Below are 13182 nucleotides of genomic sequence, written 5' to 3'. Positions count from 1 at the left end.
CAGATACTCTTTTTAAACTTGTACAACTGGAAATATTACATATGTACAGGTGGGCATTGAACAGCTCATATGTCTGGAACAAAATGTAGCTAGAGTAAAATAGTAAAAGCGGAAAAACATTATGACCACCGCAGGACTCGAACCTGCAACCTTTTGGTGCCGTCGGCAATCGAAGCCAAACGCGCTACCATTGCGCCAGGTAGCCATACATACCCCTATTGGATATATGTACAGATATTGGTAAATAGACCATCTTTTCAGCACCAGAAATCCGAGACAGCGGAAGGAACTTGGGCTTTACTGTTCAACGTGGAGTAATCATAAATTCAGGCAAAGGTATTCAATCAGCCCTCATCGAAAGTGTCATAGCACGTATACCACTGGCAATCGACGAGCCTATCCTCTTTCGCTCTATCAACCGCTCATCAGTGTGAGTGTTGACACTCACGGTGGATCCCATATTGCCGCCTGCAGCCGTTGGGATGGCACATGGATATGGGCTGTAAAGCTCCCGGTGAGAAAATGGGTGGTTGCATGGTGGGATGTGCGAAGAGTGTGAGAAGGAAGAACAACACACGAAGGGGGTTGCGTGAGGCCTAATTCCCACTGAAGAGTCGCGATGGCGCGATGGCGCGGCTGCGGTCCTCTGCCAACTGAATTGCATGGATCAAGCGAGCCTTGATCTAGAAAGATCGAAGACTAGGTGCGCTCCCGGTTACCGGCCGCGTCATCGAGCGCAGACGAGCTGATGCCAAATAACCGCTTTCCCAGCTATCGCGGCTACCATGAGGCGCGACACAATCAACGACGGATACAGACCGTTTACTGCGATTTGCGCAAGTCACCAGACGGTCCTTGCAGACATACATAGCACCTTTGGGTCCCGTGGCGGTTGCAGTATTTTGGGGTCGAAGGTGGCCGGAAGAACTACACCACGTCTCCGAGGATGTCCTAGCTTGTTGCATGGATCGATCTAGATACCGCGTACGAGGTCCCCAACCTTGGGATGTGACTGCCAAATTAGCTCCTTGATCCCAACCGGGACATCTCGCAACAGCAGAGCATTGCCTCGCCTTGAGATCCCGCAGTGAAATTTCCGCCATTGACACGACGGAACTCCTGAAACTATCGGCGAGACAATGTGCCCGTGCCTGAGGCGAAGTCCGGTTGGGGGCTTGGCAGCTCAAATGATGGGACTGGAGCATATCCGACCAGTGTGCGAGTGCAGACGTAGCCCTCTCGCAGACGAACTCACGGTCGTTATCAGATATGCCGCCCAACAATGGTGCAAAGGCCGGAAAGAGAGGGGGCATCTTCACGAGCCGCGATATCTGCCCAAGGAACTGCACGCTGAGCGGAAAGATTAACCTGACATCTTCACTGTGATTATCTGCTTTCAGCTATCATTCCGGGTTACGATTGACTGGACTGTCACCGGGATTTCGTGCTCGGGTCTCGCTGGATTCTCGGCTACACGAGCATGATTCCTTTTTCATACTACGGTGGGAACGACGCTATGAGCACGAATCGTAGGAGCGCTAACCATGGGGCACATACCTAATAGAAATCTTCCTTCTAGGCTGCTGGGCCCGCACGATGAACGGTCTGCAGCCCCATCCACGTTCCCATCAACCGTGCGAGCATTCATAAGGACTAGTGGCTCCGTGTAACCGGCTCTTTGCTTTGCGTCTTGGCCACGGTATAAGAAGACACTGCTTCTTCCTGGTAGTCGCTTTGGTATCCCCTCCCTGCCCTTGTCCTCCCCTTGTCCGCCTCGCGGGATTACCTTTCCAGCCAGCTCCGCTATGTCTGAAAAATCCGGGAATACTGAGGGCGTCACTGTGCTCACCCGTGGTGATAGCCGTAACAACGGCCACTACTTCAGTCACCCTACGAGCCCCGAGCCTCGGGCTGCACCCCCACAGCCTGCTGCGCCGGTGCACCAGATCGGAGACCCAGTATGTGCAAATTAGCCTCATCGTCTACACTAAGGAGCTCACCGAGTCATTGTGGTATGCTAGACGCCCCTGGGAATGTTGGCATATGGCACCGTCTTCCTGTGCTCGTCCCTGCTGACGTTGGGTGTTGGTGGCGTCACGACGCCCAACCTGGTCCTTGTTTTCGCAATGTTGTAAGTTTTGCACCGTAAATTGTCGATCTGGAAATTTTCGTGATAGACTCCCCTAGCTATGGTGGCATCTCCCAGACATTGGTCGGGATGTGGGAGTTTTATCTTGGGTATGTAGAGCCAATCGATGTCAATTGGTCAGTACTGATCTAAGCATATATTCCAGCCACACTTTTGCAGCGTAAGTCTAGATGTTTCACGAGACAGTCACAAGTCCAGAGGTTAAATCGACCGTTCTCAGGACTGTCTTTGCCACATACGGGGGCTTCAACTTCAGCTACGGCGCACTCTATTTACCCGAGATTGGTCTTGCGTGGGTGTCAACGCTTGTAGCATGCTTTGATACATGACTCACTTTGTTATAGGTCCGCATACTCCGTTAACGGCGTTGTGACGGAAGAATTCACGCATGCCGTTGGTATTTACCTCGCAATCTGGTGGTAAGTAATATGGCTCGGAATGTATAGCTGCATGGAGCTCACGGATTCCCCACAGCCTCATTACCGGCTTGTTCTTGTGAGTTAAAAATGCAAAACTCGCTCGTCTAACAATACTGAACTTTAATAGCATTGGCGCACTGCGAACAACAGGCCCAATTGTGTGGACATTGGGAATGACCGTGATTGCCCTCGCCTGCCTGTCTGCCAACTGCTTCAACGGTGGGCTTGTCACTTCCTTGTTTCAAGCTATCCATACTGAATACCTTCTTTTGCTTTCAGTCGACCCTCACCTCGGTACAGCAGGCGGTGCGTTTGGTCTCGCGGCAACTGCAGGTGCCTACTACGGAGCGCTTTCTGGATTCTACTCTCGCGCATCGACGTTTGAACAAATCCGCCTCCCACCAGTTGTGCTTGCATACTCCGACCCTCAGAGTGCATGATACCGTCTTATTATACTGATTCACGTCTCCCATGTATATTTCTTGTTGTTGCTTTGACATAACGTCGATCTTATGACAACGGAGGGACATACTCACTTGGCATGTGGCTGGCTTCCCGGGAAAGTATGCGCGGATCCGCAGTGCGTGGAGCACGTTGATTGTCCTCACGGGCTCTGCGCAATGATTCTAATGTATTTTAGAGCATTCAATCGATCCCATCAACTCATTTCTGTTTAACCTCGTCATTTATCCATTCTATAAGCCAGCGGATGAACCTGCGCGCACCGGATGTCAGGATTGAATACAAATGTTTCATCGTTTCGTGGTCGAGCTGAATATGTTTCTCTATGCATGTGACAATCAACCCATTTCCAGAAGTCTTGACCATACAGTATCCTAAATCTGTCCACATTTTCCGAAATCTGATCCCAGTAGGATAAAAGATCCGGGTCGCTGACTTGTTGTAGAGATCCGAAAGAAAGGGTCAAGTTCAAGTTGGCCGGAACGCGGCGGTGGCCTCACGCATTGAATTTGATGACATCCGCTGCTTTCCCACGCCAGTGACTCTGCCCTGGTGTGGCCAGAATTCAACGCGTGTATATGCCGGCAGCTGGCCAAACTAGTGGGAATATCAGACTAGACAACGCAGTCAATATCTATTCTGTCAGGACTTAGAACAGCTTTCTGATCACTTTTCTGGTTTTCTGACACGTCAGTGCCCACATTGCATTAGCTGCTCACCAATTGGATGCCACCATCTCACACACGCGGGTGCACTGGCGACGGCGGTGAGTGTCCTCGCCATTCAGAAGTGTAGGAGCACATTCCTTCACGAGATATCTCAGGGCTTCACGCGTATGTGACAAAATCAAAAGATATGGATCGTTTGTACGTAGTAGAGTGCTGCGGACGTCTTCAAGTTCTCACACCGCTACAGCTTCAATTGCATGCAACTGAACTCTGGCCTTGCCTAAGACTTGTCCTATCTCCTCATTCAAGTCCACAGAAAGTAATGAGGCTTATGAGACGGGGTTCATGCGCACATCTCGTCTCACGATACCGGGCCGTTACACTGGCTCTTGAGTGGGCGCTTTCCACTGACTCGATCTCCTGACATCTGCGCAGGAAGATTTACTCTACACTCTGCAGCGGCCACCCCGGATTTCTCTCCCCACCTTGATCTGGGCAACATACCCATAGACCAGTTACTACGGCGTATTTTCCCGCAGCCGTCGAGTGCGACTAAGATCCATTAGCAAAGGTCTGACCCTGCGGCCGCCGCTGCAGCGTGCCCCGCACTCCGCCCTCATCGAGACATCTGGGGCAGATTGATACAAGCCCCGCACTACTGTCTAATTTTAGCTCGAAGAACCGGACTCGTCTATTGGCTAGCGCAACGTTCCCGCTTGATCTTAAACTTAGGTGCCGCCCCACGTGAACGCATTCAGGCTTGGTATGGGACTACCGAGACCTCCTAGACCAAAAAAGGGTTGCGTTCTCCCATATCAAGGAATGTCCGACCGCCGTCCAAGCATCCTCAGCTCGTTGCTCAGCACGCTGGGCAACCTTGATGTTTGGACTCTAGATTCGTTGCATTGCTCACAGCGGGCCAGATCTGTCCTGAAGAATTACGGACGTCTCTTGCACGGTATTGGGTTACACATTCGGGTACAACGGTCATTTTTGATTCGTAGGACCTATTCTTGAGCTGTGGTTGGCCGCCCCCGTTGCCGGCGGACCCCCTGACTGGCGATGCTTCGATGGCTTGGCTGCCAGTGGGTTCGATTGCTTGATGGCGGGCCGCTAACTGTCGACATTGGTGTCAATTCATCGAGGTGTGACTGGCGGCGCAGTGCACAAATGTATTGAGCCAGGGTCTGAAGGCTTTCCCTAGCTTCCTCCACGACCCCGAGTCCTGGTTGTCAAACTCCAGCTCAATACATGATTGCAGGAGCCACATCGCTCACTATTTTCAAAACGAGATCTCAAGGGATCTAAACGCAGTTGCCAGATGCTCATATTTTAATCTACGGCCGCCGCAAGTCTTTATTGGAGGACATTGGCGACGTTGCATAGCGGATGAACAGGCATGCGGCCTCTCAAACGAGGAAAATTCAGGTCGAACCGATTCACAAGTGAACATGAAGCTAGGCACGGAGACCAAGGAGTGATCGTTCCACTCCGCTAAATTTACAAAAATGCGGGGCTCCCTATCCAGGTGACTCCCGGCGCAGAGCAGGTGATGCGCAAAGGCTGGACAGGTGACCCCATGTCTCAGAGCGTATTTTGAGCCGCCCTGGTGACGTCTCGATCGACGCGTACCGGTAGTGCGGTGTCTCAGCGCCACTCGCGTACACCGAGATGTCGAGGGCTGGCAGTAAGGTACGCAGGGGTGTGGGACGCACCGAATAGCCAATTTTCATTTTTGGGCTCCAGACCATCATCTCCACCTGGTCTCCGCGTCCGCGTTACGCGTTTGTGCAGGTCAAACCTAGTTAGTCGTATCACCCGCGCGGGCGGGAGCGCGCTACAGACAGCAGCGTCTTGGCTGAGTATAAGAACGATTTGCGTTTTCTTGGTCCGCCGCCCTGGTATCTCCCGAGTCCTTGTACCCTTTTTTTCTCGAGTCTGTCATTCCCTCTACACGATCCTGCTATGTCTATGAATGAAAAGCCCGACGGGGTCACTGTCCTGACCCGGAACGATAGCTACTATTGCGAGCACCGCGAGCACTCCACCCGCGAGCGTCGTCCTGAGCCAGTGCAATATGTTCAGCAGCGCCAGATCGCTGACCCGGTGAGTAACAAGACTTTATATTGTGACCAACATTTACTCATCCAACACTCCTATGCTGTAGGCCCCTTTGGGGATGTTGGCCTACGGCACCGTCTTCCTGTGCTCGTCCCTGCTGACATTGGGTGCTGGGGGCGTCACCACGCCCAATCTGGTCCTCGTATTCGCTGTGTTGTGAGTTTCGTACCGTGAATCACAAAAGCATAATTTTTTGACAATCATATGCAGCTTTGGTGGTATATCGCAAACGCTGGTCGGGTTGATAGAATTTTACCTTGGGTAGGTTGTTCAGCGTCTTCACGAAATGCGTTGCTAACTGCGTTCTGTAGCAATACCTTCGCGGCGTAAGTTTTACACATTCACAGTACGACGTGTCGTGCTGATCCTGGTTCAGAACGGTCTTTACCGCATACGGAGGTTTCAACTTCAGTTACGGTGCACTCTACCTTCCGCAGGTTGGTCTTGCGTAAGTTTCAGCTGCTATCCTCAAAAATAAACGAGCTGATCTCAGAGTAGGTCTGCGTACTCCGTCAATGGTGTAGTCACTGAAGAGTTCACTCACGCCATCGGCATCTACCTAGCTATCTGGTGGTCAGTAGTATAGTTCTCTTCGCTGTAACATGCTGGCTAATGGGCATCAATCAGCCTTATCACTGGTGTATTCTGGTGAGCTTCCCTTGGATATCTCGACCGTGTGGGGTGATTCTTACCTCTTGTATCAGTATTGGGGCACTCCGGACGACAGCTCCCATTGTGTGGACGTTGGGTATGACAGTCCTTGCTCTCGCCTGCCTGTCTGGAAACTGCTTCCACCGTAAGCCTGTTGCCCCTGAAATAAATCTGGTGATGTTGACACTGTGTCTGCTACAGCCAACCCTCATCTCAACACGGCCGGAGGGGCATTCGGCATTGCAGCTTCCGCGGGGGCCTACTACGGCGCGCTCTCTGGCTTCTACTCTAGCGCATCAACGCTTGAGATGATCCGCATCCCGCCCGTCGTGCTCGCGTACTCTGAGCCGCAGAGCGCTTGATGATACCTTCGTATCTTACTACTGTACTATTGGCCTTGGCCGTTCTTGTCGTCCTATCCCTTCACGTCTAGATTGTGTGTCCGGCGGGGGCGTACCCTGGGCCACCAGGAAAATGGGTGTAGATCAGCCACGCACGGCACACGCTGGTCTGTGTCCGAGTTCTGTGCTTTAATTAGTACTGTATTTGTCGAGCGCATTCAATCGATCCGTGTACGATTATCGCTACCGCGAAGGACGCGATAGGACTGCGCAGGAAATTAAAGGTACGTGATGGGATATGGATCCTCGTGGTTTCCTCCTGGTGTGCCATACCACGCACCTCCGCACTTTCTGGTGTCCGCTCTCGAGAAGCGTCGAGGAGAGCCTGGAGCTCACTCCGGTCTCCGGTGTGTGCGGCCAGGCAACGCGATGTGGTAGTCCGATGCTCAGTTGTGCCCGTGAGCGCGATGGCAAGCCTCTGATGCTACCGCCACGGTTCTCACGCCGCGCGCTATAAACCGGAACGAGCATGTTCAGCGACATTCACTTTATGATTCGTACGACGACGACGGCTCTGATTCACGACGATACGACCTCCTAGGCTTCCAACTCGACCAACTCTGCAACATGGCTCTGAATTATGCGATGCTCAGCCCCTCTCGGTCGCCCATCCCTCTGCCGCATGAGCTCACCATTCGAACGGTCGACAGTGGTGTAGAGCTCAGTCTCACCGTCCCAGATGCGCCACCATCGCGTTCAGCGGACTCAGGAGGCTCAGGCGGCGCAAAGAAGCTGAAGGATGTCGGCCGGCTGTGGCTCACCGACCAGCGCGTGCGTCGCCGTCTTCCGTCACTCAAGTCAGCCACATATTGACGACCTATGGCTTGTCATCTTCTGATTCCAGCTCATCTTCGTGTCCGATGGCACGAGCAAGTCATCGCCCTTGGAATCGCTCTCTGTTTCCCTCACATCGCTCCTGACGACCAGGTTCGAACAGCCAATATTTGGCTCGAACAGTCTCCTCGTAGACATCAAGCCGGCCCCCGAGGGCGGGTTGACAGATGGGACGAAGGCCGAGATCCGCTTCAAGGACAAGGGGTTGTTCGAGTTCGTAGGCGTGTTGGAGAAGACACGAGAGCGAGCAGTATACATGAAGCGTCAGATGGCAGATGAGCATGATTCACTGCGTGAGTCCGTGTAAAGTGGTTGCTGGTAGGGCGTTGCTAAGCGCTGAAATCTTGTTGCCTGACTTCAGCGACTTACACGCCTGCAGAAGCAGGTCCATCCTATTCTGCGGGTGTTCCCGACGACGCACCACCGGGGTACGATGCGTAGACTAGGCAAGAGGCCAACATCGCTTTTGACATTGGTAGGACTCAAGCTGTGTGTACTATACTAACCGTACATTAGTTTGCTCGACACTGTACAAGAAATCTATGTTCTGTCACCTATCCGTGGCCTGATACCGATCCTGCTGTTCGCGTTGAGCCGCAGCTTTGATGGCTGTTGAATGCCAATCCAGACGCCAAGAATGATAGTGCTCGTGGGCAAGTAGTCCGCATCTTTCAGTGGGCTCCAAAATCCCACTAGTACATAGGAATGTGAGTTAGTGAGTATGGGCCAGATAGTTATGGTGTTCAGAGACCCATGATCAGTATGGTCTGAATTTCCTTGACTGCTTTAACTTCTCCACTTTCGCCTTGTCCTCCTCCCACTTCCTCTTGAGATCGATAAGTTCTGTATCAAGAGCTAAACAGTGCATCCATATATTAATAGCTGCGGAACGCACCTTGCCGCTTCTTCTCGTGTATCTGGAACGCGTAGAAGTTGTCATTTTCTCCCTTCTCCTTTTTGTTTCTCCTTGCCCGTTTTCCGCCACTCTCTGTGTTGCCCTGGAACTTCTTGCTTGCCACGCCTACCCCTCCTCCCAGCGTTTTTCCGTACGCACCACCACGCGTGACCAGCGTGAAGCCGTCCTCATCCACCACCGCCTCGCCCATCCGATATTTACTCTCCTGCCTCTTCTTCGCCTGTTCATGCTCGAAGAGCTCCATATATGAGTCTGCATGTGCTCTCACGACATCGAGGGGAGGCCGGAGGGAGTCGTACAAAGCCCTGTAATGTGACAATCCCATCGGGGCGGATTGGTCGATCTGCCATGGCTTCGGCCTCGATGGTTGCTGGAGAGCGCGTGACAGCGACGTGTCGTCCAGGAATATGATGTGCGCGGAGCGGCCTGTGCACCGAAATTTTCTCAGCTCAACGGACGGTAAAGGAACGATCTGCGGGACAGCGTCTTTGCCCGTTTTCCTCTTTTTCCGGGGACGTTCTTCGGGCGCCGTGTCGTCGGCATCCTCGCCTGCATTGCTTCCCTCCTCCCCTTCCCCCTCGCTCTCGCTCTCCTCCTCGGGCACCTCCGCTCCATCGCCCTCACCATGAAAAACTATCCTTTCGACGGTCCCACAGGATTTGAAGAATAGAGTCAACTCGCGTTCCGTCGCATCCACAGGGACGTTGACGAGAAAGAGTGTCCGAGCATCGGGCAAGTCGACGTTCTTCCCTTTCGCGTTTGATTTTGGCTTGTGAGACCCGGTGTGAGCTCGTGCATAGAGTATATGGATCGAGCTTTGCGAATAGGACACTGGAATGGGCGTGAAGCCTGCGATGGATGTTGGCAGCGAGCTTGTCTGCGCCATGAGAGAACAGAGAAAATGCAAGAGGAATGTAGATTGGCCAATCACGTCAATCCAGTCACGAGAGAACGCGGTCACGTGCGGGGATACGCGATCGAACCATATCCAGAAGACTCCAGTCAATGTCTCCGCTGCTATGTCGGTCGTTGTATCTTGAGTACTGATACAGTGATCTCTCACAGCTCTGCTTAAATGATTCAAGCTAGACCTTACAGCTGGCCACATGATAGTTCCCTCAGTAGCTCGAATACAGCCCTGGTAGTGATAGATATGCAGAACGACTGCAAGTTCCCATATTGTCGCCCAATAGTGGTGTATTGATGTCGTTTCCCTTACCGCATAGTCTGCTCCGAGGTGGGCTACTTGGTCTATCAAGGAGGCTCAGTAGAAGGCACTCGCGCAGTGATACCAAAGATCGCAATATTGCTCGAAGTCTTCCGCAAACATTCCTATCCCATCTACCACACCCGCGAGGGACACCGTTCGGATCTATCCACCCTCTCCTCGCGCGAGCTGTTTCGGTCGCGGAACAACGAAAGCGGACTGGGCATCGGTGACCGTGGTCCGCTCGGACGCTTCATCATCCGCGGGGAGCGCGGCCACGACATTGTGGACGAGCTCTATCCGCGCGACGGCGAGCCCGTCGTGGACAAGCCGGGACGGTCGGCATTCGCGCACACCGACTTTGAGCTGCTGTTGAGGCTGCGCGGCGTGCGGAACCTGGTTCTGTGTGGGGTGACAACGGACGTATGCGTGCACTCCACGATGCGCGAGGCGAATGACCGCGGATTCGACTGCCTGCTCGTGGAGGACGCGACGGGTGCGAGCATGGACCGCCTACACGAAGGGGCTGTCGACATGATACCGAAGGAAGGGGGCATTTTCGGTGCGGTGTCCAATGTAGCGGATATCGTCAGCGGTATCGAGAAGTTGGCGGACGAGCAGCGCGGTGTATAGTGCAGAAGGAGACGTCCTGGCCGTGTAAATTAGTCTCCGGTATTTCGAGCAGCACGAAAAGGGTTCTCCGTCGACATGAACGGTGTGGAAGTCATTTAATGAGGTCAGGACGAGGCGAGGACGGGGCGGCGACCTTTGAGAGATGCCTGGCGGCAAGCGCCGGGCTAAATTGTCGCTTGAATAATCGAGCCAGGCTCAAACGCAGACTCGGACCAGTTCAGAAACTCGTCTTTGCTCTTGCACTCGACCTCTGAGTCGAAAGACTTGCTAGACACGGCCTGCTCGTCATTCGCGAAACCACTATATGAACGCGGAACACTGTTGTCGACACGCGTTGCTTCGACTATAGCGGCTGCTGAGAGGCTGGTCTCACACCCAACTGCTGCCATTGAGCCTGCCCACACGTCTATTTATCCTGCTGTACCCTACAGTGCATAATGTCCTTCCCGCCACGGCCACCAACACCCAATTCACCCATGTCCACGAGTCTCCGACACGCGACAAAGACGATCGACGACCTCACCTTTGCCTTGTCCAATTACTCCCGCGTGTCCTCTCCAGAGCCTCCCTATATCGCCATATGCTGCTGCGGAAAAGAAGACTGCGAGACAAGTAAGGCGTGGTCGTCGTGGAAGTCCAAGATGGAGAGTCGACTCGTCCTAAGCGCAGGTCGGTCTCACTGTCATCCTCGGTCGACGGCTCTGGCAGCTGATGCGCGATAAAGAGGTCGGTCAAGCACTCCTTGAAAGGCACGAAGCATACGTGCGTAGACATGAAGTACCGAACAATATTCCACCTCCTGTTTATTCGGTCCATTTTGACTCTGCTCGACAGTCGCTTTCCCAATCGCCACCGGCATCCGGGGAGGAGCCGGTCGACGCTCGCATCGCAGATTTGGTCAAAGAGGTACGTTTGCGAGCTATTTCCAGGAGGACACTTACCAAATCCTTTCTCAGAATGCCGTTCTGGAGAAGGTAGGGGTACAACTTGCGCGAGAATACGTCGTATTGACTGCAGGCTTTTAGCGTCTTACCCAGGCTCTCGTGAATAATGAGATCGCAGAAGCTTCCATCAAGAGTACACTTGAGGAATTTCAGGAAGCACAGGCTAATATCGCGCGATTGACTGCGCAACAAGCGCGTTCTGCAGGGTGGGAGAATCGTCTTGCGATGTCTTTGCAGGAGAGAGATGATCTCCAGCAAGAGCGAGATAGTGCAACACAAAGAACAAAGCTCCTGGAGGCACGCATAAATCCTCTGAAGGAGAAGTGTGGTGAGTTCGTCCTGCAAGTGTGAGATATGAGCAAAGCATGATTTCTGGAAAGCCAAACTGCAAGCACAGGTTCAGCGGCTTCGGGACGATATGGAGATACAACGCCAGCACCGTCGGGGTCTGTCTCAAGACATTCTCGTGGATGCTCGGCAGCGCCTGGCGCAATTGCAACAGTCGGTCGGTCCCAGTCCTGATGTCTCACGAAATCTGCTCATGGAATTTATGCTGTGCACAGCAATCAGGACTCGCTGCCAAGACAGACGACATAGAGATCACGGCAATCCTTGAATCTCTCGTGGCTGACAACGAGGCGCTGAAGCGCGATAGTACAGAACTACAGAAATTACTAGCCGAGGCGCGGGAGGATGTGCGCAATTTGCAGGAGGAAGTGGAAGAACGGCGGGCGGACGACTTGTCATATTGGCGACATAAACGCATGAACAGCGGGGAGGAACCAGTGCCCCCATCGTCGCCTACTTTCCAAGTCGGAACGGCCCCATCGGGCTCGATCTTACAGTCCTGGCATCGACGGCGGAATTCTGGTGCCATGTCCTCTCGGCGCGCTGCGAGTGTAGAGCGAACTTTACGGCGAGGCTTTGTGAGTGTTTTTGTAACGTATTTCTTTACGTCGCTTAATACATTACAGGAGCCACTTACACCAGAAACTACCCAACGACCGCTGTCGCCCACTGATTCCCTCATACCCTCCGAAACGAAATGGACATCGTTCGCGCGGACACACTACTCTATGTCTGATTATAGCTTCGAACACGATGAAGAGAGCCAGCTCGGTGGGCGGCCGATGTCTCCAGAAGCTGGTTTGGCTCGGAAATCACTCTTATCGCTTATGCGATCGAGGGGTGTACAGACCGACGGGATCTGGAGTGGCGACGGTCTCCTCGCGCCCCGTTCAGTTGGCGACCACATGTCCACAAGCACGCCCCACGACGGCCGATCCGAGTCCTCATCGCTGACTGACGGGCAGACGGGTGCAATCAGCGCGCTCCTGGAGCGAGTGACGATGCTCCTGAATCGCATGAACCAGGCGGACGCGTTGACGCTGACGAACCGATTGAAGCGACAGCGTCTGCTGGGTGCGGACGTGAGCCACCTCTCACGCTCGACGGTGAACAGCATTCTACACGAGGCGGCGACACTGCGTGGGCACTTCCGCGCGTTCCTGGAGGACGAGAGGGCGACGATGATGTGTTCCCGCCGCGACCTGCGGACGCTCTTCAAGCTCTTCAAAGACATGTTCGCTGAGATGGGCCAAATGCGTGTCACGCTGAACGACGTCATTCTCGACCCAACAGTGGCTGACAAGGTCAGCGATATGGCGCTGCATCCTGCCAAGGCCGCGTCGGCGGAGGCGGGCGGGGCTGACTCGACGAGTAGCGGTGGAGGCTCGAGCTGGATCGCGCCTATCTCAAAGCTGCTCGGTCTTCCTGG

The 13182-nt window shown here is 53.6% G+C and overlaps 5 protein-coding genes across 5 annotated transcripts; 4 read left to right on the top strand and 1 right to left on the bottom strand.

Moving 5' to 3' along the window:
• Nucleotides 1-1805: 1805 nt before the first annotated feature.
• On the top strand, nt 1806-3008 carry FIBRA_04413 (uncharacterized protein; the record flags this gene model as incomplete). Its single annotated transcript, XM_012326214.1, has 9 exons — nt 1806-1958; nt 2022-2131; nt 2188-2238; nt 2295-2309; nt 2370-2441; nt 2494-2568; nt 2624-2644; nt 2696-2787; nt 2848-3008. 9 exons carry the CDS (start codon nt 1806-1808, stop codon nt 3006-3008), a joined length of 750 nt encoding a protein of 249 aa, XP_012181604.1.
• Nucleotides 3009-5663: 2655 nt separating this feature from the next.
• On the top strand, nt 5664-6832 carry FIBRA_04412 (uncharacterized protein; the record flags this gene model as incomplete). Its single annotated transcript, XM_012326213.1, has 9 exons — nt 5664-5804; nt 5866-5975; nt 6030-6080; nt 6131-6145; nt 6196-6267; nt 6318-6392; nt 6447-6467; nt 6524-6615; nt 6672-6832. The coding sequence occupies 9 exons, from the start codon at nt 5664-5666 to the stop codon at nt 6830-6832; spliced, it is 738 nt and encodes a 245-aa protein (XP_012181603.1).
• Nucleotides 6833-7438: 606 nt separating this feature from the next.
• On the top strand, nt 7439-8146 carry FIBRA_04411 (uncharacterized protein; the record flags this gene model as incomplete). The annotated part of the gene is made up of 3 exons (XM_012326212.1): nt 7439-7642; nt 7716-7998; nt 8067-8146. The coding sequence occupies 3 exons, from the start codon at nt 7439-7441 to the stop codon at nt 8144-8146; spliced, it is 567 nt and encodes a 188-aa protein (XP_012181602.1).
• Nucleotides 8147-8462: 316 nt separating this feature from the next.
• On the bottom strand, nt 8463-9507 carry FIBRA_04410 (uncharacterized protein; the record flags this gene model as incomplete). The annotated part of the gene is made up of 2 exons (XM_012326211.1): nt 8463-8548; nt 8601-9507. 2 exons carry the CDS (start codon nt 9505-9507, stop codon nt 8463-8465), a joined length of 993 nt encoding a protein of 330 aa, XP_012181601.1.
• Nucleotides 9508-9626: 119 nt separating this feature from the next.
• On the top strand, nt 9627-10461 carry FIBRA_04409 (uncharacterized protein; the record flags this gene model as incomplete). Its single annotated transcript, XM_012326210.1, has 2 exons — nt 9627-9642; nt 9848-10461. The coding sequence occupies 2 exons, from the start codon at nt 9627-9629 to the stop codon at nt 10459-10461; spliced, it is 630 nt and encodes a 209-aa protein (XP_012181600.1).
• Nucleotides 10462-13182: the final 2721 nt, after the last annotated feature.

This window comes from Fibroporia radiculosa (genome assembly GCF_000313525.1).
Source record: "Fibroporia radiculosa TFFH 294 genomic supercontigs, scaffold2950, whole genome shotgun sequence".
NCBI lineage: Eukaryota > Fungi > Basidiomycota > Agaricomycetes > Polyporales > Fibroporiaceae > Fibroporia > Fibroporia radiculosa.
This window is presented reverse-complemented; position numbering and strand designations above follow the sequence as displayed.